General features: G+C 43.8%; 3 protein-coding genes across 4 annotated transcripts; all 3 read left to right on the forward strand.

Moving 5' to 3' along the window:
• Positions 1 to 2,272: 2,272 nt before the first annotated feature.
• LOC115685447 (probable methyltransferase PMT15) lies at positions 2,273 to 7,795 on the forward strand. The gene is made up of 6 exons (XM_056304672.1): positions 2,273 to 3,154; positions 4,688 to 4,898; positions 5,213 to 5,510; positions 6,086 to 6,484; positions 7,032 to 7,109; positions 7,210 to 7,795. Exons 1-6 carry the CDS (start codon positions 2,459 to 2,461, stop codon positions 7,436 to 7,438), a joined length of 1,911 nt encoding a protein of 636 aa, XP_056160647.1. The 5' UTR covers positions 2,273 to 2,458; the 3' UTR covers positions 7,439 to 7,795.
• A 2,063-nt stretch (positions 7,796 to 9,858) lies between these two features.
• Positions 9,859 to 18,756, forward strand: LOC115685446 (COP9 signalosome complex subunit 1). Of its 2 annotated transcripts, none has more exons than XM_056304614.1 (6): positions 9,859 to 10,431; positions 11,455 to 11,775; positions 17,413 to 17,553; positions 17,633 to 17,718; positions 17,884 to 18,118; positions 18,363 to 18,756. In XM_056304614.1, the coding sequence occupies exons 1-6, from the start codon at positions 10,060 to 10,062 to the stop codon at positions 18,537 to 18,539; spliced, it is 1,332 nt and encodes a 443-aa protein (XP_056160589.1). In that variant the 5' UTR covers positions 9,859 to 10,059; the 3' UTR covers positions 18,540 to 18,756. The 2 variants fall into 2 exon arrangements, with proteins under 2 accessions (XP_056160589.1, XP_030466385.1); XM_030610525.2 differs by having other exon boundaries at positions 17,413 to 17,529.
• Positions 18,757 to 19,691: 935 nt separating this feature from the next.
• LOC115685445 (probable pectin methyltransferase QUA3) lies at positions 19,692 to 23,820 on the forward strand. The gene is made up of 7 exons (XM_030610524.2): positions 19,692 to 20,390; positions 20,987 to 21,190; positions 21,272 to 21,482; positions 21,580 to 21,841; positions 22,111 to 22,485; positions 23,032 to 23,127; positions 23,239 to 23,820. Exons 1-7 carry the CDS (start codon positions 19,971 to 19,973, stop codon positions 23,459 to 23,461), a joined length of 1,791 nt encoding a protein of 596 aa, XP_030466384.2. The 5' UTR covers positions 19,692 to 19,970; the 3' UTR covers positions 23,462 to 23,820.
• Positions 23,821 to 23,850: the final 30 nt, after the last annotated feature.

Genomic DNA, 23,850 nt, shown 5'->3' on the forward strand with positions numbered 1-23,850 from the left:
TTTAGTGTTTGTTCAGTTGTTGCTGGTAGTTTCTGTATGACATCATACAATAGTTGCCTGAACACGTCGTATTCAACCTGTTTTAGGAGGTGCAAGCAGTTAGCTTGACTTGATACGGGTCTGGTTGGTGCTTGAGATTTCTCTTGCTTTTGGTTAGTTTGAAGCACTCGACAGAAGCGATGATCTCTGACTATATTTCTGGCTCGTTTGAGAAAAATAAAATAAAATATTAGATAAGCTCATCGTGCTGATTATATGGTGAACGAACCTTATCACAATGCGACAGATATGTAGGAACATGTGGGTTTTCACGGGGCGATTGTGTTTTGGATATTTGAGTGGTTTGATCCAATGAAGTAAGTCTACGGAATATTATGGCAGTTTTTTCAAACCGTAGGCGTGAATTCTTATTCAAGGGCCCCAACTTCATGCTAGAAGACTCACTTTCCATGCTCCATGACCTGTTGATTGTACGATCCGCTGCTTCTGAACATGGGTGGTTTAGTTCTCATCTGCTACCGCATGATGGGTGACCATGCATGCGATTTCTTCTTGTTCATGTGCTTCCCCTCTTCAAACATGCATGTGATTGGGTCCGTCGAGACGTGCTAGTTTGAAAGTGCATGTTCGTGTAAGTCCAATGTTCGACGATACAAACGTGATCATTACGGAATGCATCCGTATTCTAACACTCCGATCACAGTTACACGTTATTCTGCACCGCACCGCACCTTGTGAAGGAAGAAACCACCCTGAAATTAGGGAAATCTAAGTGAAAAAGAAAAGACAGGGATAATCATTTGTCACGGGCCCCACTCGCTTGTGCATTGGCGGTCATCTTTCTCTGCAGAATCAAGAATCTGCGAGTCTGAACTGAAAGCTTTGGGGTCTTCCAGTGCATTGGGAATTCCCCCACGCTTCATTGGCTATAAACCTCTTACAGTACCAGGTGTCGCTTGGATCTTCCCGCTTTGCATGGCTACTCCCAACAACAAAGGAGTTAAAGAAACATTTTCTTGAAAGTCTTGTAATCATTGGGGGACAAAAAAGATCATTTGGCAGATGATAGGATCACAAATTTATGGGAGGTCACAGCAGTCCTACCATCTATGCCTTGAATCCTTCTTAGCTGTTCTAACCTTCCCTCCTTGCAAAAAGTCGAGAGCCTTTTTAGCTCATTTTAAGCTAAAAATTATGCACCATGTAATAAATTTCGTCCAATAAATTTGCGCCTAAGTCGATTTTGGAAGAAGAAAACAAGTTCCTAATTGACAATACGTCTACGAAGGTCAGCCTTTTTCTGCCAAGCTTCATGTACCCTTATAAACAAATGCTATGTTAAATCCACGAGCCTTGCTGGTTTGGTTTCGTGTGGTGTGGAATCCATACGTACGAAAAACTTGCGAGCATCTTTTGCATGGGACCAAAGCCTACTCAAGATGATTTTTTTGGCAACATAGCATGTAACATGGCTTGCATTATCTCGTTCATTTTGTTGTCTGTAATTAAAAATTAACCCGACTGGCTTTGCTATGATAAACTGCTGTGTTGCCAATTTCGTGTAATTTGTCAAGGCCACTCCTCGATGTCAAATCGTTTATTCGGGCCATGCCACATTTAGATGCATATATGCAATTTGTGCATGTTAATAGCGGCATGATTGGGTCAAGAACTGTCCTAAAGCCCAACGAGATTTCTAGGATTCACGATACATGATGAAAAATAATTTTCTTTAGTGTCGTCATCTTGTATTCCGAAAATTCATATATGATTTCTAATCACACGTGTATTTATCCCCTTTGTTTTGTCCGTAGAATCAATAGAAACTCGGTGCAAGTCACTCCGGCTCGGTCGCTCGGAGGAGGAGATGAAGAAAAGTACGCGCACGGGAGAAGTCGAACCGCTAGCGGGCTAAATGACCACACAACTGTTCTAAGGTGCGAGGCTTTATCGATCATCAGCTTCGTTTCCTCTCATCACCATCGCCATGGTCATCCGAGGAAAGCGATGATGATCAAGAAAAAGGGTAGATTACAGAACCAGAGTCAATTCTCGAGAAAAAGAGTAAGAATCAAGGAAAGAGAGGCACTAAATCCGGACCCCCCCCCCCCCCCTCCCCATTGTACTGTTTCCAAAATAAGTATCGCTCACTGCACCATTGAATTTCACCAAAAAAAAAAGGAATAAAAAAAAGCCATAAAAAGAAAAAGAAAAAAGAAAACGCTGAATATTTCGCAAAATTTTTGACGTCAGAGAGCCTCCTCCTTCTTTCTCCTTCACTGCGCTCACGAGCACGGCTCTCTTTCTCTCTCTAAACCTCCACGTAAATATTCTTGAAACGTTCTCTCTCTAAATACAGAGCGTCGGAAGTCCGCCAAAACCAGGCCCTGCGTACCATCTCTCTCACGCTTCATCTTCTTCTTCTTCTCTCAGTTCTTGCTCTTCTTGTTTGGCAACGATGGCCAAGACCGGCTCCTGCCCAAACCCTCTAACTTATGTCGCCGCCAAGACCAACAAGTCCACCCTCTTCTACCTCACCGCCACCTCCTTCCTCTGCACCCTCTCCTACCTCGCCGCCCTCTGGCGCCGCCCCGCCGACTTGCCCCCCGCCTCCCCCTCCACGATCTTCCCATGCAGCACCCCGATCTCTGCCGCCGCCGCCGCCGACGACGGCGCTCGCCCGCTCGACTTCTCCGCCCACCACCACTCGGGGGACCTCCGCGCGCCGCCCCAAGGGGCGGGGCGCGGGCGCCGCTTCCCGCGGTGCGGCGCCAACTTCAGCGAGTACACCCCCTGCGAGGACGTGGCGCGGTCGCTGAGGTTCGAGCGGGAGATGCTCGTGTACCGGGAGCGGCACTGCCCCGAGGGTGGCGGCGAGCGGCTCCGGTGCCGCGTGCCGGCGCCGTACGGGTACAGGAGGCCGTTCCGGTGGCCGGAGAGCCGCGGGACGGCGTGGTTCGCGAACGTGCCGCACAAGGAGCTGACGGTGGAGAAGAAGAACCAGAATTGGGTCAAGTTCGAGGGCGACAGGTTCGTGTTTCCCGGCGGCGGGACCATGTTTCCGAACGGCGCTGATAAGTACATCGAAGATATCGGGAAGATGATAGATCTCAGAGATGGGTCTATAAGAACTGCTCTCGATACTGGTTGTGGGGTGAGTTTTTTCTTTAAAGTAAAGCTTTCATTTTTCATTGCATTAGTGGAGTGATCACGATCTTTCTGGGGATTGGTTCAAGAACCGTGATGGTGTGACCGACTCTGTCAGTTCAGTTCTTGGTTCATGAATTTGCGGTTTGAGATTATGTCGTTGCATGGTTAGTAGCTGTGCAATGCGGACTCGTTGCTCTGTTTTCTTGGTTTTTTCCTTCGAGTGCGTTGTGCTCGACTTTTCTTCGATGGTTGGGGGGGGGGTGTTGCTGATTCATTTAGTGTTAATGGCGAATATAGGTGGGTTCGATTCGATTTTCCTAAAACACGTTTTGTATCTTTGTGGTAGGACGTAGGAGGACTAGAAATGGTGCAGAATGAATTAACTATGGAGGATGAGAGAGAGAGAGAGAGAGAATTCAAAGGTCATATTTAATCTGGGTTTGTGGGCAAAAATGAAGGAAGAGGTAATTGGGTTTCCTCCTCGTGGGAAGGAGTTTCAAAGAAATTTAATGGGATAATTATCCAGTTTGTGTTTTTGTATTCATCCTTCGTAAATGCAGTGCCGTTTCTGAAACGTATTTATGGCCAGATGATATGGTATCTTCATCCAGGAAACCTAGACCTTGGTAGGAGATAAATATTAACAGGGGAGGATTCTTTCTTCTTCTATTTTTTTATCTTTTGGCCAGATGACAAGGAAGGTCATCATTAGATTTGTCCTTCTATCAAGCGTGTAAATCTATGGAAAATGGAATTTGCAGGAAAAATTAATGACTTTGCAGCATGTGGAAATTTCGAGGTGTAATGCGCGTCATTAATATGAATTAATCTGAGTTTATGTTTCCTTGTTCAAGTGGTGAAAGAAACTTCCGCTCATCTCAGTTATCGAAGCTTTTGTCGTCGAGAAAACCATGCTGCAACTCGTCCAACGCACCTTGAACCGTTTTTGACATTCAAGAATTCATTGAAATTGTAGTTTAAGTGCTTTGATGATGGTGGAGTTGGAAGACCAACGCCATGTGTGGGTCACAAAGTCGACCATTTACCCACCAGCATTTACTCTTGTCCAGTTATTTCCTCCTTTACTTGCTTAGCAAACAAGCTTACATCAGACCCACAGAATTATCCCTTCGTGCTTTGCACACAAACATCATCACATTAGCACATGCTATCTACCTTCTGTAAAAACATTGGCTACTCTATATGGTAAGTATTATAATGACCGCAGATGTTCTTATCAAGGAGTAAATAAATTTTTAAATCGGACCAGGTCATGGTCATGGGACCATAGAAAAAACCCTCAAGGGGAACAAATTCATTGGTTTCACACCCAGCGAAATGAACGGGATAACTATTTTGATATGACATTGAGCTCTCCATTTGACTTGTGACCCGCATATTCAAAAGAGTAAAAAGAAAGGAAGAAAGAGTGCATACGCTTTCATTTTGGTGTTTTATTTTTATGTTTTTTAAAAGTTTTCGAGTTCGTGTGGAATTTTCCTGGAATTCCATATGAAGCTTTAATGGAATTCTGCAGGTAGCGAGCTGGGGCGCTTATTTATTGTCGCGGAATATCCTGGCGATGTCATTTGCGCCGAGGGACACCCATGAAGCTCAGGTCCAATTCGCCCTCGAGCGCGGTGTCCCCGCGTTGATCGGGGTCCTCGCCTCCAACAGACTTCCTTACCCGTCAAGAGCTTTCGATATGGCTCATTGCTCTCGCTGCCTCATACCTTGGAGCCAATACAGTAAGTTTCAGTGGCATGCAAAAGAAAAATGGAAAGCTTTCCAATTCACTAACCCTCTCATTAACCAATTGCTGATGCCGATAATCGTGGGAAAAGATCGTTGATAATCTTGTTCTATGTCGATATCAATTAAATTATGATAGACTCGACCTATCATAATTTAACTACGATAAGTGAAAACACTGGGGCTGCTTGCCCCTTTTTAGGCTCCGTGTAGGCCCAGTGTATTTGTTATGTATTCAACCTGTTTTCGTCTATTTAAAATCGTTGGTATATGATTATCTCTGATAACAAGTTTAGTTATGCATGAGCAGACGGACTGTACTTGATCGAGATTGACCGGGTCCTGCGTCCCGGCGGGTACTGGATCCTGTCTGGCCCGCCGATAAACTGGGAAAGGCATTGGAAGGGATGGGAGCGAACAACCGAAGATCTTAAGGCGGAACAGACTTCGATCGAGACTTTAGCCCGTAGCTTGTGCTGGAAAAAGTTAAAGCAGAAGGAAGACATTGCGATATGGCAAAAACCAACCAACCATGTTCACTGTAAAATCAACCGGAAGGTGTTCAAGTTCCCGCATTTCTGCCGGTCACAAGATCCGGATATAGCCTGGTAATGCAGTTTCCCAAATTGAGAGTTCCATTAATCTTCATTCACGATTTCCAATACTGCACACAATTACTAAATCAATTCCTTCCCAAATTCTGATCCCATCTCAATCCAAAATATCTCCTTTTTCTCAGTACAACAGCTGTTATTTGCTTAAATTTGGTACTTAGCTAGGTTGCTTTTGTTATTTTGAGTCTTCAAAGCGAATTGTCCTTTGCTTTTGCCATTTTCTTCCATAGGATCTCCTGTACAGTGAGCAATAAAAAACCCACTTCCACGATCTAATTCTTGTTGCTCTTGCCATTTTGCTTCTGTTGTGTTATGATCTCAGAATCAGAATATCATTGAATCACCTAACACTTAATATCATGTAATTTTGGTGCATGCTAAAATCAAAGGAACTTTGCTATTAACAGAGGTTTTGTTTATACACCCTCTTCTTTCCTGCCACTTATGTCATAGGTGGCTTGAACTTTATCGCTAGCTTCCACTTCTTTTTTCTACCAGGACTTTCTCGGTGAATTAAGCCTCTGATAATATATAAAAAGACATGAAATTGTGTACTTTTATCTTTGCAGGTATACAAAAATGGAAGCTTGTTTGACCCCATTGCCCGATGTGCCGGACAATCACATTAAGGTAGTGGCAGGAGGTGAGCTAGCGAGATGGCCCAAGAGGCTAATCTCGGTACCCCCTAGGATTGGCAGCGGCAGTTTGGAAGGAATCACAGAGGAGACGTTTATCGAGGACACTGCCGCATGGAAAACAAGGGTTTCGCATTACAAATCTCTAGACAACCAGTTGGCCGAGCCCGGCAGGTACCGCAACTTGCTCGACATGAACTCTTACTTGGGGGGTTTCGCCGCCGCACTGGTCAATGATCCGCTGTGGGTCATGAACGTCGTCCCTGTGGAGGCTCGGGTGAACACTCTCGGAGTCATCTACGAGCGCGGGTTGATTGGGACGTATCAAAGCTGGTACGTCATTTTTTCCTTATCGAAAACTACCTTTAACTGACAATGAAGGGGACATTTTTACTTCCTATGGAGAGAGATCTCGTTTCAGCCTTTCTGGTTGTTGTGAGAATCTCCATTTGTCAAACTGCCCATCAATTTTGAATTCGTGTTGCTTGCGTTACCTAGTTTTCACAAGCAAGAAAAAGAGATTTCTTTGGAGGGCGTTGCTTTTGAGGAGCATCCAAATCACTTCTCTACCCATTTCTTCTTGTCCTCACATCAGACCACGCCCCACTTCCTTACCTCTTTTGGTCCACAATTATTGATCCTCACTGTTGAATAATGATAGGCGTTTCAAGAATGGTTCATTAAATTGATATTCCAAGTGTTATAGCAGCAGCAGCAGACTTTTATTACATGTAGAGACTTGTTTAAAAGACCGTTTGTAGTTTGCCACATTACTTTAGTATACCAATTCAGTAAACCGGTTTTAGCATACTAATATTACTTTATTCTTCGCCATCTTGCTTGAAAGACCCATTAATCTCCAGTATTCCTATGGTAATAGGTGCGAGGCCATGTCTACTTATCCGAGGACTTATGACCTCATTCATGCCGATTCGGTCTTTACCCTCTACAAAGACAGGTACAGTAAGTTGGTAGATAATTTATTTCACGACCATCGATGACAGCACGAGGGCGTTTCGATGTATTTACATGGATTGTGATTTGGTCTACCGTCACAGATGCAAAGTGGAAGACATCTTGTTGGAAATGGATAGGATCTTGCGGCCCGAGGGGAGCATTATTTTCCGCGACGACGTGGACGTCTTGGTGAAGATCAAGAACGCCATCGACGGAATGCAGTATGATAGCAGGATAATGGACCACGAGAATGGTCCCCTTGAAAGAGAGAAAATACTCTTGGCAGTTAAGCAGTATTGGACATCCCCAGCTCCTGACTCAGACCAGTAAAGGAATATACATACAGAGACTCTCTTCGCAGGAGTTCCTCCTCTTGGCCCTGTCCACTCCTAATTCTTTTCACCGATAAATTTCCGGCTTCTTTCGTGTGAATAATCTCGATAGAAATTGGTTTTTGTCGTCTTTGTGTCGCGCCTTCCGGAAATTTCGTGGTGTTCAAGGTGTAAGACGCAAGGGTCCTGAAAAACTGAGCATTGGCAAAGAGATATGACAGCTTTTATCTGTTTGGAGTATACAAATGAAGTGAAATGGCGTTTGGTGAATCAAAACTCGGAGAAGTAACGGTTGATGTAAAGGGACGTGTCAAAAGAATGTGTCAATGACTGCTATTTATGTTCCCAGGCTAAAGATGTGGATTTTTTCCCCCGTATTAATATATTTTAAGAAGGGTTGGGAAGTATAAATAATCGTGGTAAAAAATTAAAAAAAATGATCGGTGGCTTTTTACCAAATAACTTCTTGGTAACTTTTCAACACTTACCAAGAAATTAGAGATTTCTTTTTATAATTTGTAAATTAGCAATTTTGTACTAATTTACTAACTTTTATTTGCATAACTTCCCAAATTTTATCAGATTAAATTGTCACTTGTGCAGGGTTAACAACTCTCTTTGAATTACTTACCGACTTTCAATTAATTTTGTTATAAACGAGAGGTATGGCCATAATTACCCGACTACTTGGACTTGTGCGGCCTCCACTTAAATTTGAGTTTCCCAAAATACGAATTGCACCCACAACCATCAGAATCTGAGCCAAAAAGCATGACGACACTTTTGCCGCTGGGTCAATCCTAGGTTGTGTAACGTTAAACTGTTTTTTAGTTTACCTTGAGTTACCCATTTTTATTAACATTGATTAGTAATCCCTTACATTTATAATTTTGTTATCAATCAAAATTGGCGCGATTCACTAACTTTTCTACAATTAAATTACCACTTAGAGTCTATTTGATACAGTTGTTGTTGGGCTGCTTTGAAGCACGTGCATTTGACGACACATTTTTGATGATGCTTTCTTGTGAATTGTGATTACGAATGCTTAATTTGTTTAGCCAAAGATGCTGCGAGATTGCTGTGTTTATTAGAATCACAAAAAAGAACTATAACATTGTCATAGAGATTACCGATGATTATGTTTGTATTATTGTAACTTTTGTAATATACCATAACAACAACAACAATAGTATTGTTAGTATTTTATATGTTTTTTTTTATTTTTCTTATTGTCACTATTGTAAATTTAACATAGTAATGTTATCAGTTATTATTTTAAATTTCTAGAAAAGTTGCTATAACTTTCATTCTAGGAAAAACCATTAATGAAAATTTGAACTAAATAATAGAATTATGATGATTATTATTAATATCGTTATTATAAAGTTAACATATCAATAAGGGAAATTTTTTGGTCAAAGTGAAGAGAAGTTGATCATTTAGAAAAGAAAAAACAAATAATCAAACTCTGGCAACTAATTCGAATAAAAGTCGATAACACAAGACCATTCGTTTAACTTAATCGGAAGAAAAATTGGTAATCGTTCCGATTAAGGTCGGTAATAATTTAATGAGATGGTAAGCGAGACAAATAAAAGTCGGTAACTCAACAAGAAAAAAAGTGGGTAAATATTTTATAAAAAAATATAAAAAAACTAAAAAGGACAGTGGGTAAGACTAGGGGTGTGCAAAAGAAACAGGAACCGCCCGGACCACTCAGGATCGCTTGGAACTGGACTGGAACCAATCCGGTTCCCGGTTTCAATTTTTGCTAACCGGTGGGTACCGGTCCGGTTTTCAGTTCTAGGTGTGGAACCGCTTGCCACTGGACCGGTAATATAATAATAAATATAATATATTTTATTTATTATTTATTTTTTTAAAAAAAGAAAAATCCTAAATCCCTAAACTAAATCCAACTCGCTCGACGTTCACAGCCTCACATTGAGCCGAGAAATACTTTCTCTCGCTTTTGTCTCACGCTTATTCTCACTCTCACTCTTCTCAATCGATGCTCATTTCACCGTCTCTGACTCTCCATTTCCGTCTCCATCCTTGGCTAGTGGGACCGGTTCCATGCATCCACCCGAAAAACTGGACCGGATAGGTGGTCCGGTTCCCGGGTGGATCTATGGAACCAACAAGCGGTTCCCGATTCCAATTTTTTGGAACCGGTCCTTAGTGGGCGATTCCCAGTTCTAAGGTAGGAATCGCCCACTGGGAACCGCCCACCTGGACCACGCTTACCCCTAGGTAAGGCTGGCATATCAATTTCCTGGTTGGGCCCCGACAGGGCCCAGATCTACCAGGTTGGGCCTTTTTCCGTGCGAGGCCCGTTCAATTTGGGCCGATTGGGCCCGTCGATGGCCCGCTTTACGGAGCTCATCTCTCTCCTCTCTCCATTTCCCGAACGACGTAACCAGAGGAAGAGAGAGAAGAGAGAAAGTCTCTTCACTCTTCTTTCCTCCTCAGCTCAAATCGCACGCAGAACAGAAGCACTGAAAATCCCCCCCAAACCGTAGCCCTACTTCACCCTCCGATTCTCTCTCATCCCCCTTCCTTTCTCTCTCTCTCTCTCTCTCGCATTCGGGTTCCGGCGGCGCCGAGCCTCCGCCGATGGAGCCGGAGGACGAGATCTACGAGAACGGCGGGGAGCAGCCGCCCGCCCCCCGGAGCAAGCCCGTCATCAGCGGCGAGCAGCTCGACGTCGAGGCCTACGCGAGCCTCTACAGGGACCGCACCAAGGTCGCGCGGCTCCTGTTCGTCGCCGACCGCTGCAACAACGAGGCGATGCAGCTGGAGGCGCTGCGGATGGCGTACGACGAGATTAAGAAGGGGGAGAACACGCAGCTGTTCAGGGAGGTGGTGGAGAAGGTCGGCGGGAGGCTCGGGGACAAGTACGGGGCGGACGCCTCCTGGTGCGAGGCCGTCGATCGGAGGGCCGAGCAGAAGAAGGAGAAGTTGGAGAACGAGCTCAATTCGTATCGAGTATGTCGGCTTTGTTCTTTCTTTTCCGCTGTTTCGGTTTGTTGCTTGCGTGTGGTTGGTGGTTGTGCACTCTGTGAGGAGCGTGTTTGTTAGCGTGTGCGATCGTAGATAGGATTGGGAGGAAGGAAGAAAAACAAATGTTCCGCGGGATTTTGCAAATGGATCGATTCTTCTGCCGTGATTGTAGAAAGATGTTTGTGGAACGTTAGTACTATGTCGGCTCGATAAACAAGCTTTAGAACCATTTTGTGTGGAGCGTGTTTGTTCACCTGTGAGATTGTAGATGGGATTGGGAGAAGGAAGAAAGACCAATGTTGCGCAGGATTTTGCCATTGGATGGATTCTTCTGCTGTGATTGTGGAAAGATGTCCGTGGAACGTTCATTCCATGTCAGCTTGATAAACAGACTTTAGAACCATTTTGTGGTACGATATTGTTTTCATGCAGGACTTTGTTCTGGTGAATGGTTTTTGATAGTGGTGGTGTTGTGTAGGCACCAGGATTACAATTTTTTTTTTCCTGTACTTGTTCTTAAAGTGATGCTGGCCGATGTAGTGCATACATGCTTGTGCCATTTTGATTTTGTCGGTCGTTATGTGACTTTGATTGTTCTGTTGTGACCTCATTGGTGATTCACTCTGTAATTGGTTTTGGTAGTCTATTATTGATGATTATGGATTAGCCTTGGTGTTGGGGTTGTGTCACGGTGTAGCAGTTGGTCAGTTCTGGGAGATGGTTTTGTTTACAAGACGAGTGTGAAATCAAAGTCCTCTTCTCAGGGATGATGTTTTATTAAGCTAAATATGCTGGACAGCTGATGATTATGGCTTCAAAGTAGGAACTAGAATTGGATACCACTCCTCTTCATTTATTTGTTTACCATTAGGATCCTAATATGGCATTATGAATGGACTTGTGTTTCTGCGTGTCTAACATCTCATCTTCATCAGGTGCATAAGTTTAATGATTTTAGTATTTCCTCCTATCCGATGATGCATCTAACATGGAGTATCTTGTTTGCAGACAAATCTGATCAAGGAAAGTATAAGGATGGGTTACAATGACTTTGGTGATTTTCACTATGCTCATGGTGCCCTTGGAGATGCTTTTAAAAGTTATGTCCGGACTCGTGATTACTGCACAACATCAAAGCATATCATCAGCATGTGTATGAATGCAATTTTAGTGAGCATTGAAATGGGTCAGTTCACTCACGTTACAAGCTATGTCAGCAAAGCTGAACAAACTCCAGATGCCCTCGACCCGACAACAGTTGCAAAACTACGGTGTGCTGCTGGACTGGCTCATTTGGAGACTAAGAAGTATAAGCTTGCTGCTCGTAAGGTGTGTCAACCTATCATGTGACATCTTCACCGGTGCATGCTCATTACCTAATTATCGCCAATTTAAGTTTTTCTTTTCATCCTATTCATGTCTTCAATGGTAGTTTGTCTATGGAGATTTGAAGTAAGTAAGCATCCAACGTGACAGCTAAATGATCATGGTCGATGAGTTTCTTTTTTTTCTTTTCCTCTTTTTTGGGAGGAGAGGAGGTAGTTCATTTTCTGAAATTTAAAAAATGGCACAATTTTCTATTGATTTCTATTGTATAAGTAAATCGTTGAATCTTGACTTTGAGGGGGTTGCTAAATTACTTGAGACTAAATTTAGCTCGACAGCAAGCAATTTTCTTGGGCACCTAGGGGACTCCTGCCTTGGTTAACTGCTTGCTGCGTGACAGGGATTGTCATGACCCAATGGGATTAGTAATATTAGTTAGATGCCCTGAAAGGTCAGGAGATCGATGGAGTATTTAGAGGGACAGTTTATTGGCAAAAGAAATATTTGGCAGTTTTTATTTGACTGAGCATTTTTCGACATTTATTAGTCATTTGGGTTTGCTCTTTGGGGCTGGAAAGTAATGCCTTCTGAGAAAGAGAGAGAGGGAAAAGTGTATAATGTATTCACCAATAGTGTTCAATACATATACCAAAATAAGTCATAAAGGTCCTAAAGATCACCTTACCCTTTTTCTACTACTAACACTCCCCCTCAAGCTGGAGCATAGATATTAATCATGCCCAGCTTGTTACAAATATATTCTATCCTCCCATTACCCAAAAATTTAGTAAAAATGTCTGCAAGTTGTTCACCGGTTCGAATATGATTGGGAATGATCACTCCACTCTGCAACTTTTCCCGAATAAAATGACAATCAACCTCAATGTGTTTTGTTCTCTCATGAAACACAGGGTTGGAAGCTATCTGCACGCGGCTTTATTGTCATACCATAGAGTCGTAGGTCTGAAGCTTTGAAGCCTATTTCGGTCAATAACTACCGAATCCACACTAATTCACATGTCACTTGTGCCATGGCTCTATATTTTGACTCAGCACTCGAGCGGGCAACAACATTTTGTTTCTTACTCTTCCATGATACTAGATTTCCTCCAACCAAGGTATAATAGCCGTAGTTGATCTCCTATCATCCGGAGACCACGCCCAATCGCATCAGAGAATCCTTCGACTCGGCTTTGACCATGATTTTGGTAAACAATTCCTTTCCTAGAGTCTTTTTCAAGTACCTCAATATCCAGAATAATCGCATCCCAATGAGATGTACGAGGAGAAGACAGTAAATTGGCTTACCACACTAGCTGGAAAGGCAATGTCTGGTCGAGTGACTGTGAAATAATTCAGCTTACCTACTAGTCTCCTATAACTCTCAGGGTTATCAAGAATATCTCCTCCCTGAGCAGCTAGTTTGACCCCTTGTTGAATCAAGAGGCTTTGATCCCAACATACCTGTCTCATTGAGCAAATCCAGCACATATTTTCTCTGTGACAGAACAATACCTTTCTGTGACTAAGAAACTTTAATTCCTAGGAATTACTTCAATTTTCCTATATACTTAGTCGAAGCTGTTCTTTGAAGATAGATCTTTAGTTCAGCTATACCGGTCAAATTATCTCCCGTGATGATAATATCATCAACATACACAATCAAGAACAATTTGCCTCCCCGTGACTGTTTATAAAAGAAAGAATGATCATTTACAGGCCAAAAGAAAGTATAGTCTCAGAAAATCTTCCAAACCATGTCCGTGAGGATTGCTTCAAACCATATAAAGACTTTCTTAATTTGCAAACCATAACCCCAGACTCCCCTTGAGCAACAAACCCCGGAGGTTGCTCCATATAAACTTCCTCATGAAGAGTACCATGAAAGAAGGCATTCTTAACATAAAGTTGAAATAAGGGCCGGTTATATGTGGCAGCAAGGGATATCAAAATATGAACAGAAGTAGTTTGGCAACAAGAGAAAAAGTGTCTAGATAGTCAACCCCATACACCTGAGCATACCCTTTTGCAACAAGTCATGCTTTTAAACGAGCCAGAGAGCCATCGGGATTGACTTTCACAGCAAATACCCAACGACAACCAATGGCAGTGTTGGCTGAAGGAAGAGGTACCGAGTCCCAAGTTTGATTAAACTGGAGAGCCTTTAGTTCTTCTTCAATTGCTATCCTCCAGCCAGAATTTTGTAATGCCTCAGATACAAACTTAGGGATAGGATATTGGTCCACAGTAGATAAAAGGGATCGAAAAGAAGGAAACACAGAAGAATATGAGATGAAGTTTGCAATAGAGTGTTGAGTACAAGTACGTGTACCTTTGCGATGAGCAATAGGGAGATCAAGATCGAGATACATGAGGAGGGTCGGCTAATGGCGGATGCGGAGCGAGAAGATGATGTAGTAGTGTTAGGAGGAAGGGGGAAATACTAGCTACTCGAGGACGTCCAGTATAAACCTGGAGAGGAGGTGGTTCCTGTGTAGAGACTGGTGAAGTGGTTGGAGCAGTTGACCGAAGGGTAGTCACATAGATGTCTTCATCCAACTTAGAAACAGAAATTGGAACATCATGATAAGGAGTGGATTCAAAGAATGAAACATCAGTAGTTATAAAGTATTTTCTCAGTAATAGAGAATAACAACGATATCCCTTTTGAGTATGGGAATAACCCAAAAACATACACTTGATGGCCTTGGGATCAAGTTTTGAAACTCTAGGTTGATGATCACGAATAAAATAGACACAACAAAAAATACAGGGTGGTAAGACAAACAGTGACTCATTTGGAAACAAAGTAGAAAATGGAATACCACCTCGCAAAACAGAAGAGGGCATGCGATTAATGAGATAGCATGCAGTCAGCACAGCATGAGACCAAAAGGTTTTGAGAACCTTCATTTCAAACAACATGGATCTAGTAACATCCATTAAGTGTCTATTCTTTCTTTCAGCAACGCCATTCTGTTGTGGTGTATCAGGACAGGAAGATTCATGGATCATAGCATGTTGAGTCATAAAATCAGAAAAGGGTGTTGAAAAGTGCTCTTTAGCGTTATCAGAACGCAAAACTTTAACCTGCACACCAAACTGAGTATGAATTTCATATACAAATGCACGAAATATAAACAATTCTGTACGATTTTTCATTAGATATTACCAAGTGACCCTGGAATAGTCATCAACAAAAGTTACAAAATATCTGAAAGCCAAATTGGAAGCCACATGACAAGGACCCCAAATATCTGAATGAACTAACAAAAAAGGGGACACTACTCGTTTAATGACTCGTGGCGGGTAACTAATACGATGTAATTTGCCAAGTTGGCACGACTCACACTCTAAACTAGACAGGGATCTAAAACTATAATCTAACTTCTCAAGGCTATGTAGAGAAAGATGACCAAGGCGACAATGGATCTGATGTAAGAATGCAACACTAGGACATGCAATGGAAGGAGCGTCTTCAAGTACATACAACCGCCTTGCCTCACGTCCTCTACCAATCGTCCTCTTCATAGCGGATCTGAAAAATACGAGAGTCGGGGTAGAATGTTCTTGAACATTGAAAGTTTTTGGTTAATTCTTGACGGACATGAGGTTAAACGGAAATTAAGGAAGGTAAAGCACGAGGACAATGGCAAGGAAGGAGTTGGATAAAGCTGTGCCAACCCCTTAACATGTGTAGATGATCCATTGGCTATGGTTACCATGGATGAAGATGAAGTAAGAGGAAAATATACGAAAGACGACATGTGGTCGAAACCCCCGAATCAATGATCCAAGGACGAGAATAGCGAAAGGCATGCGGTAGCATTACATGCTGTACCAAAGTAGCGAGTGGAAGAAGCGTCGTGAAATTTGAGCGGGTGTACCGTGCAAACTCCTCATCGAGACATAACAATTACCTCGCCTTCAAAAGACTACGGAGAAGAATCGCATCAGGAGCGTATGTGCAACGTTGTTCTCGCCCGATCTTCCATGTAACTTGTAACAAAATTTCTGAATATGGCCAGGTTTGCCACAGTAATGACAAGTCCGTGTGGCCCTTGAGTTAGCGGTAGACACGTGCTATTGGCCTTGGCCTCTCCTTGATCCTTCACCTCGGCCTCTCCCTCGGCCACCACATCCACTATATCCTCCATGATTTCCTCTATCACTCCTACTACCACTACCGATCGTGATTGGAACACGAGTGAACTATCTGCCATAGATGTAATATCCCGAGGAGACTCGCAAGATACAGGAAATACCCGATCAAACGTATCGGTGAGTGATACGATAGCCTCTCCTCCAAGAATCGAGACTTAACGGTTTCATATTCAAGACCAATTCTGCTAAAAATGCCATTGACCAATTGTTCTCTTTGAAGTTGCATTTTTGAACATTGGTGAAATGGGAAGAATAGCATTCAACTCCTCATACATTCTCTTAAACTCGCAAAGTATTGTGTAATAGAACATCCCTTCCTTTGGATCGGTAAAACTCTGCGATAACTCATAAACTCGTGCGAGGTTATTTTGGCCGTAAATAATACATTCAAATACTACCACATTTCTTCGACTGTGTCAATATGAGTTACTAGATCAACTATATTATTTTTCATAGCGTTTAATATTTGACCAAGGATGCATGCATCAGCAATATCGCAATTTGCATCATTTTCGGGTTTCGGCTCAGTTATGTGTCTAAGTGATTCCACTTTGTCAAAGTAAGCTTCACAATTTTCTTCCATTGATGGAAGTTAGAACTACCCACAAGCTTCTTATCAGTAATTCGATTAGACGAAGAGGAAAATCCTTAGTCATCACAGGATTATTCTTCTTAGAATTACCCATTTTTCAATAACAATAAGAGAATTCTCGCAATATTTTCCTTTAGGCACCTCAAGCTTAACCACAACAATTCAGCACTCCAACAGACCGTATACTAGCTCCTAGGCCTTGTCAACGTTACCAGCCTTCCCCAACAACTCCACCGTCGATAAACCATAAGCCGATTGATCAAATACCTATAATCTAAGGTCTAACAACCAAGTAATCTAACCTGGCCAGACCTCGGAACTTCAACATATTCAATCACATCAATGGCAAGCCACAAGAGGAGTCACCGAGCCACAATCTACCACATCACTTCACGATCGCAAGAGCCGGAGTCATGAGCCAAGAAGACCTTCAATCACATCAATGGTGAGGAAACCTCCGATCACCGAGCTCGCGTGACTTGCACGACCTGAATCGCGCGAGTGGGAGCCCCGCGAGCTGGAACCCGCGCGAGCTGGAACCTTGCGCGAGCTTGGGTCGCGCGAGTGGAACCTTGCGCGAGCTTGGGTCGCGCGGTTGGAGCCCCGCGCGAGTTGGGTCACGCGAGCTGGGGTCGCGTGGCTGGAGCCTCGCGCAATTGGAGCCTCATGCGAGCGGGGTTGCCGGCGACGGGTTGTTCGGCGCGGCGGGGTTGAGGTTAAGAGGTTTAGGTACCAAGCTCGATACCATGAGAAAGAGAGAGAGAGGAAAAGTGTATAATGTATTCACCAATAGTGTTCAATACATATACCAAAATAAGTCATAAAGGTCCTAAAGACCACTTTACCCTTTTTCTACTACTAACACCTTCAATATATGCTTACAGTTCCTGGAAACTGGTCCTGAGTTGGGGAGTCACTACAATGAAGTCATTGCACCTCAAGATGTTGCCACTTATGGGGGATTCTGTGCTCTTGCGAGTTTTGACAGGACGGAACTGAAGGCACATATCAACTATTCAACTTTGGTGCTCAAGTTTTCCAGCCGGTGACTGGGAATTTGCTTTTTGACTGACGTGTGTTTCTTCCTGTTTTTTTTCTTGGCAGAATAAAGTGATCGACAATCTCAACTTCCGAAATTTTCTGGAGTTGGTCCCTGAAGTGAGGGAGCTTATTAATGATTTCTACTCTAGGTAACTTTTCTGCAGCTTAGCTTTTTTCCCGCTATCCATTGATCGCTGAACTTGTCTTAAGTTTGATATGACATTAATTCCGTGCTTCTTCTTAGAGCTGTGGATGCGGAACTCCTTTAGATTCTAATTTCTCCTGTTACTGATTGTTCTCTTTTTCTCGCTCAGCCACTACGCATCATGCTTGGAGTACCTCGGAAACCTCAAACAGAATCTGTTACTTGACATTCACTTGCACGATCATGTGGAGACACTGTATGACCAGATCCGGCATAAAGCTCTGATCCAGTATACACATCCGTTTGTGTCTGTTGATTTGCGCATGATGGCCAATGCTTTCAAAACCAGTGTTGCTGGGCTAGAAAAAGAGCTCGAGGCTTTAATAACCGACAACCAGATACAGGTTCGAATCTTTGCTCTCCCCTTTTTTTCGCATATTATTCGGTGTGAAAAATCACGCGGAGCTCTAAAGAACTAGTTTGTCCCTGTCGGATGGATTTAGGATTTATTCTTTTGTAAATTTGGTGCTGCCGAAGTGCTTTTTTTTGGGTGGTGTGCTTTTAATCTTCAATGCATGTGTACTGTGCTGCTTCCTCGATCCTTGTGCGCTCCTGGAGCTGGTGCTTAATTCATGTCATGAACTGCAGGCCAGAATCGACTCTCACAACAAAATCTTGTATGCTCGACATGCTGATCAAAGGAATGCAACTTTCCAACGGGTCTTGCAGACTGGTAGCGAATTTGATCGAGATGTTAGATCGATGCTACTAAGAGCGAATCTTATCAAATATGACCACAATCTTAGGGCATCGAGGAAACTTTGAGTTTTACTACTATTCGAGTCATCCGATGTACTTGAGCTTTACTGAGGTTTTTGATGTACATTCATCTGCTAAATTTGTCGGCGATGGCAGAGGAATTGCGATCCTCCAGTGCTTTAACAAGGTTGTCTATCCACAGTCCATAGTCGCTATTCCTTGGTTCGATGAGGATTTGAGGTCTCATTTTTACAAAATAAACAATTGGCATTTGTTTCCTTTACGTGCTCTATTCGTTTCGACGGCATCTTTCCATCCGGTGACCCTTCTGCGGCCTCGCCTCATTGATACTTGTTTCAACGTGTGAAAACTCGAATTTCGGGCACGGACCATGTTAAATCGGATTCGTCCTAGGGAATGCATTTCTCCTGTCTCTTTGGGTTGCTTCCCAATTCCATCGCGTCGGGATAAAGCCAACATGCTCGAATGCACCAGGGAGAATTTGGAGATCGATGGTGACCGACCACACTGCTGTCGAGAATGAGATGCCTTTGTGCTCAGAGGCGGGAAGCTGGAGAATTCGGTGTTACAGCGTTTCGTCGTGCCTACGACGAAGTCTCTCTGGCAACTGTAAGGAGTCTTTCTGATCAAGAACGAAATAAGCAAGCACGACATCCTTAAACTATTTCCACTATCTTGCGTCCTTACAAGAAAAGACGACGAAGTAAAAACATGAATGAAGTCAAGTGGCAATTAATCAACCCAAAAAAAAAAAAAAGAGTAAAGTGGCGATTCGATTACCATCGTTTTCCTTTCGGGTGGGTAGAAAACCAATCATCGTCACTTCCCATTTACGGTTGCTGCATATCTGTTGTCTGATGGTACCAAGTCAACCTAAATCAGGGGTTGGAAACTTTCCACAGGTAATAATTTAGTTCGAGTAAACTCTCACGATCAATTTGAACAATTTCTTCTTGTTTTTCTGGATGCAACTGGCACATTCCTATTGAGGAGGACGGTCCCCCTTAAGAAGCAAACCATCGCTGTCGGTGTAAACAAATTAATCCTCATGTGCTGCGAAATTCACCGGCGATTCACATTTTACTCGAAAAGAAAAATCACCGGGAAGAAAAAAAAAAGTAAAAAATCTCTCGGCTCTACTTCGTGGATCCGTCGAGCCCCATAAAATTACCAACGTGCCCCTCCCTCCCACTACTCTCATCGAAATTCCCCCACCGTCCCTCGTTCTCCCCGAGGATCAACAGCCCGCAACTGTGCAGGTGTTGCAGTTCATAACTGTAGACTTCGCTCGCTCTCCCTCCCTTCCTCCCTTCCTTCCTTCCCTTCCTTCTTCGATCCGATGCTCGCTTGATCAGATCCGACCCAATCGCCGGCAGAAATCCACTCCGACGGCTCGAGCTCGACCCATGGGCGGCGTCTGATCCGGCGAAGAAAGCGAGCGAGGGAGTGCCCGGAATTGGGCGAGAGGCTCCCGGCATGGGGCACCTGAGCCTGCCCGCGTCGAAGCGGAGCCCTCGCCAGTGGAAGCTCCTGGACCTCGCGATCGCCATCCTCCTTGGTCTCGTCTCCCTCTTCTTCCTCCTCGTCTTCACCCGCCTCGGCGACTCCCTCGCCGCCTCCGGCCGCCAGTCCCTCCTCCTCGCCTCCCGCGACCACGCCCGCCTCGTCGCCGCCGTCGAGTCCGGCCGGCTGTACCCCGGCCGCATCGAGCCCTGCCCCGGCGACTACGCCGACCACATGCCCTGCGAGGATCCCAGGCGGAACAGCCAGCTCAGCAGGGAGATGAACTTCTACCGGGAGAGGCATTGCCCGCCGCCGGAGGAGGCGCCGCTCTGCCTGGTCCCTCCCCCGGTGGGGTACAAGATTCCGGTGCAGTGGCCCGCCAGCTTGGATAAGGTGAATTTCGAGATAGTTGGTTAGATTTTAGTTGGATAGTTGTTTAAGGTTGGTCTTTAGCCGTTGAGAGCTCGTCTTCGCGTTGCTTCGAAATCTATAAAGTTGCGAGCATCTACTTCAGCTAGCTAATGGGAGACGAGATCTGTACCCGGTGGCCATTAGGGATGCGTCGCTTACCACACCGTGCAGAGATAATAAGGAGGGCGGAGAATGTCGAATCAATCGACTGCTCATTTCGTTTTAGCTCATTAATTGTCGTCGCGAGTTAGGTCATTGAGCTAGAAACAGGAGCCCTTTTTGGATTGTCATGCTGATTGGAAGTTCATAACTCGCTCAAACTGATGAGCTGAAACCTTTGCCAGATTGCGTGTATTGCAATTGGATCTGACGGACAACTTGGTCACCTCAAGTTAGCTTTTTATGAAAGTCTATAACGGTTTGCTCATTCCAATATTGGCGCCGCAGATCGATGTTGCCCTTATTCTGTAATGTTTTCCCTATTTTTCCATTATAAGAATGTGGGTATCGACTGTTATCGCAAGTTTTGTGGCGCACTATTGGGACTCGTGAATGACCTTCTATGATTGTCACTCCAGATATGGCACAGCAACATGCCGCATAATAAAATAGCGGACAGGAAAGGTCATCAAGGATGGATGAAAGCAGATGGTCCTTACTTCATATTTCCGGGGGGTGGCACAATGTTTCCTGATGGAGCTGGACATTACATCGAAAAATTGAAACAGTACATTCCTATAGCCGGTGGAGCTCTGAGGACTGCTCTTGACATGGGATGTGGGGTAGGGAAAAACTTTGCCATGTCCGATTCCATATCTTCGTGGCGAATGTCTACTTGCAATTAATTGAATGTCTTTATTTAGGTAGCCAGTTTTGGAGGATCGCTGCTCGGTGAAGGAATTCTAACAATGTCGTTTGCTCCGAGAGATTCACACAAAGCGCAAATACAGTTCGCTCTGGAGAGAGGAGTACCAGCATTTGTTGCCATGCTTGGCACTCGGAGGCTCCCTTTTCCCGCCTTTTCTTTTGATTTTGTTCATTGCTCCCGATGTTTGATCCCATTTACGGCATACAGTGAGTTCTCTGCTCATCATATGCATTTACTATTCTTGTCCAAATTTTCTCCTTCTCCCACTGCTTGTTGTTAATACGAGAAGATCTTGCTTTGCAGATGCCACATACTTCATTGAAGTGGATCGGTTACTTCGCCCTGGGGGATACCTGGTCATCTCTGGCCCTCCTGTACAGTGGCCTAAGCAGGACAAGGAGTGGGCAGATCTCCAGGCTGTAGCAAGGGCATTGTGTTATGATCTGATTGCTGTGGATGGGAACACTGTGATCTGGAAAAAGCCTGGTGGAGATTCATGTCTTCCCAATCAAAATGAATTTGGGCTTGAACTATGTGATGAATCCGACGATCCAAGTAGTGCATGGTAATTGTCCTTGCTTGCTTTCTTTTTGAGATCAGGTTTGGCACTTAAAGAGGCGAATCCGAGTAGTGCATGTTAATCGCTGTCGCTTGCTTTATGGGTTGTCTCTAGGAGACATAAGTCCAAAGTATGTTATGCACTTCTCTGGAGATTTGCAAGATGATCGTGGCTTGACTCTGAGTTTGCAACCTCTACTGCGGTCTAATTGCTTTCAGATTTTGTTGGCATTAAAAAATTTGATTTGGCCACTCGTTTTTATATGCCTTATTCAGGTACTTCAAGTTGAAGAAGTGTGTAGCCAGGACAAGTTCAGTGAAGGGGGATTATGCAGTTGGAATGATTCCGAAGTGGCCAGAGAGGCTGACTAAAGTTCCTGCGCGAGCCAAGCTTTTGAAAAATGGAGTTGACCTTTTTGAGGCTGACACTCGACGATGGGAAAGGAGGGTGGCCTACTATAAGAATTCACTGGACTTGAAGCTAGGAAGTCCAGCAATTCGAAATGTAATGGACATGAATGCATTCTTTGGAGGCTTTGCAGCAGCATTGTCATCTGATCCTGTTTGGGTAATGAACGTTGTTCCTGCTCGCAAGCCATCAACTCTGGGTGTAATTTATGACAGAGGACTAACTGGAGTGTACCATGATTGGTGAGATATATTGGCACCTTGTCTTACTGCCCTTCTTAAATATGACCGCGCTTCTCGTGACTTCCTTGGTTCACTGTTTGATTATTCAATTTGGAACTATTGCGATAGAGATGCATATTATATGGGGCGAGTGATGGAAAAGAAGTCCAAAATTTGTCACTTTGCTACTAAATCATGACAATTTTCCACCCCATTGATAGACTGACACTAGAAAGCAAGATGCTTCAGGCATGTAGTTGTAGCTCGTAGTGCATCTCCTTATATGATGATGCTTGTGAGATGGCAATTGTCAATTGAGTCTTTGACATCTGCTGCTAGCTAACTGCAAAAATAGTCCTCTTGTCGACTTGCACAGTCTATATCTCACCTGCCCAAGTTTTAACAACCAAATTCTTATGATGTGGTGATATCATTGTCAACTTTATACTAATTTCTGGCTGATAATTTGATTTGTCATTCATTTTCCTGTTTGCTCTGTAAATTATTGACAGTTCCCTAATAAAGGGGCATTTTTGCTGAGCTTAATTCGAAGATCTTTGGATGTAGGTGTGAACCTTTCTCCACTTATCCTCGTACTTATGATTTTATCCATGTCGCTGGCATAGAATCGCTGACAAAAGATCCAAGTTCAGGCAAGAGCAGGTATCCAAGATCAAATCAGCCATCCCTCCCATCCTGCATACTTAGTCACTTCATTATATGTTCTTAGTATTGCCCGTCTTGAACAATTGTTGCCTTGTGATTTCCATTCAGGTGTCACCTTGTGGATTTGATGGTGGAGATGGACCGGATATTGCGACCGGAAGGAAAAGTTGTAATTCGCGATTCACCTGAAGTAGTCGATAGATTATCTCGTGTAGCCGACGCGGTCAGATGGTCGGCCACCGTACACGAGCAGGAGCCTGGCTCCCACGCGAGGGAGAAGATTCTCGTCGCGACCAAGAGCAACTGGAAGCTTCCCGCATCGTCCCGCTGATGCATCGTTAAATTCTTGTAGCCTTTAGGGGCATGGCTAAAATTTTAAAGTCACTTTGCTGGCCCCATATTAGGTCTGTTGTATGTGCATCAAACAGATGCTGATTTGATCTTCGGTCTCCATTCAAAGTACTTAAGATGGAGGAAATCAAATGGAGAGAATGAGTGAGGAGGAAACAGGGTTTGTATCCTTGTAGGATTTACTAGCTAGATAGTTCTTATGGTTCATCAATTTGATTATAGGTCATGTTGCTGCATGCAATTTCCTCTCATTTGTATCAGATTGATGAAATGTATTGAAATGTTTACTGAAGTTTCGATTGGAGAAGTGAATAAAATAACCACTTGGGCTGCCTCAAATTTTTATTTACTCATTCAACTACCTTCAAT

This window comes from Syzygium oleosum, unplaced genomic scaffold (assembly GCF_021117445.2).
Source record: "Syzygium oleosum isolate NSW1041296 unplaced genomic scaffold, Sole_v2.1 Sole_v2.32, whole genome shotgun sequence".
NCBI classification, from domain to species: domain Eukaryota; kingdom Viridiplantae; phylum Streptophyta; class Magnoliopsida; order Myrtales; family Myrtaceae; genus Syzygium; species Syzygium oleosum.

What these genes read in the sequence shown, in the direction of transcription:
- LOC115685446 (XM_056304614.1), top strand. Translation starts at nt 10,060, where the DNA reads ATGGAGCCGGAGGACGAGATCTACGAGAACGGCGGGGAGCAGCCGCCC. An exon ending in ATATCAACTATTCAACTTTG is followed by an intron (nt 17,554 to 17,632) that starts GTGCTCAAGTTT and finishes TTTTCTTGGCAG; the next exon opens with AATAAAGTGATCGACAATCT. An exon ending in TAACCGACAACCAGATACAG is followed by an intron (nt 18,119 to 18,362) that starts GTTCGAATCTTT and finishes CATGAACTGCAG; the next exon opens with GCCAGAATCGACTCTCACAA.
- LOC115685445 (XM_030610524.2), top strand. Translation starts at nt 19,971, where the DNA reads ATGGGGCACCTGAGCCTGCCCGCGTCGAAGCGGAGCCCTCGCCAGTGG. An exon ending in GATCCCATTTACGGCATACA is followed by an intron (nt 21,483 to 21,579) that starts GTGAGTTCTCTG and finishes CTTGCTTTGCAG; the next exon opens with ATGCCACATACTTCATTGAA. An exon ending in ACTGGAGTGTACCATGATTG is followed by an intron (nt 22,486 to 23,031) that starts GTGAGATATATT and finishes CTTTGGATGTAG; the next exon opens with GTGTGAACCTTTCTCCACTT.
- LOC115685447 (XM_056304672.1), top strand. Translation starts at nt 2,459, where the DNA reads ATGGCCAAGACCGGCTCCTGCCCAAACCCTCTAACTTATGTCGCCGCC. An exon ending in CATACCTTGGAGCCAATACA is followed by an intron (nt 4,899 to 5,212) that starts GTAAGTTTCAGT and finishes ATGCATGAGCAG; the next exon opens with ACGGACTGTACTTGATCGAG. An exon ending in CAAGATCCGGATATAGCCTG is followed by an intron (nt 5,511 to 6,085) that starts GTAATGCAGTTT and finishes TTATCTTTGCAG; the next exon opens with GTATACAAAAATGGAAGCTT.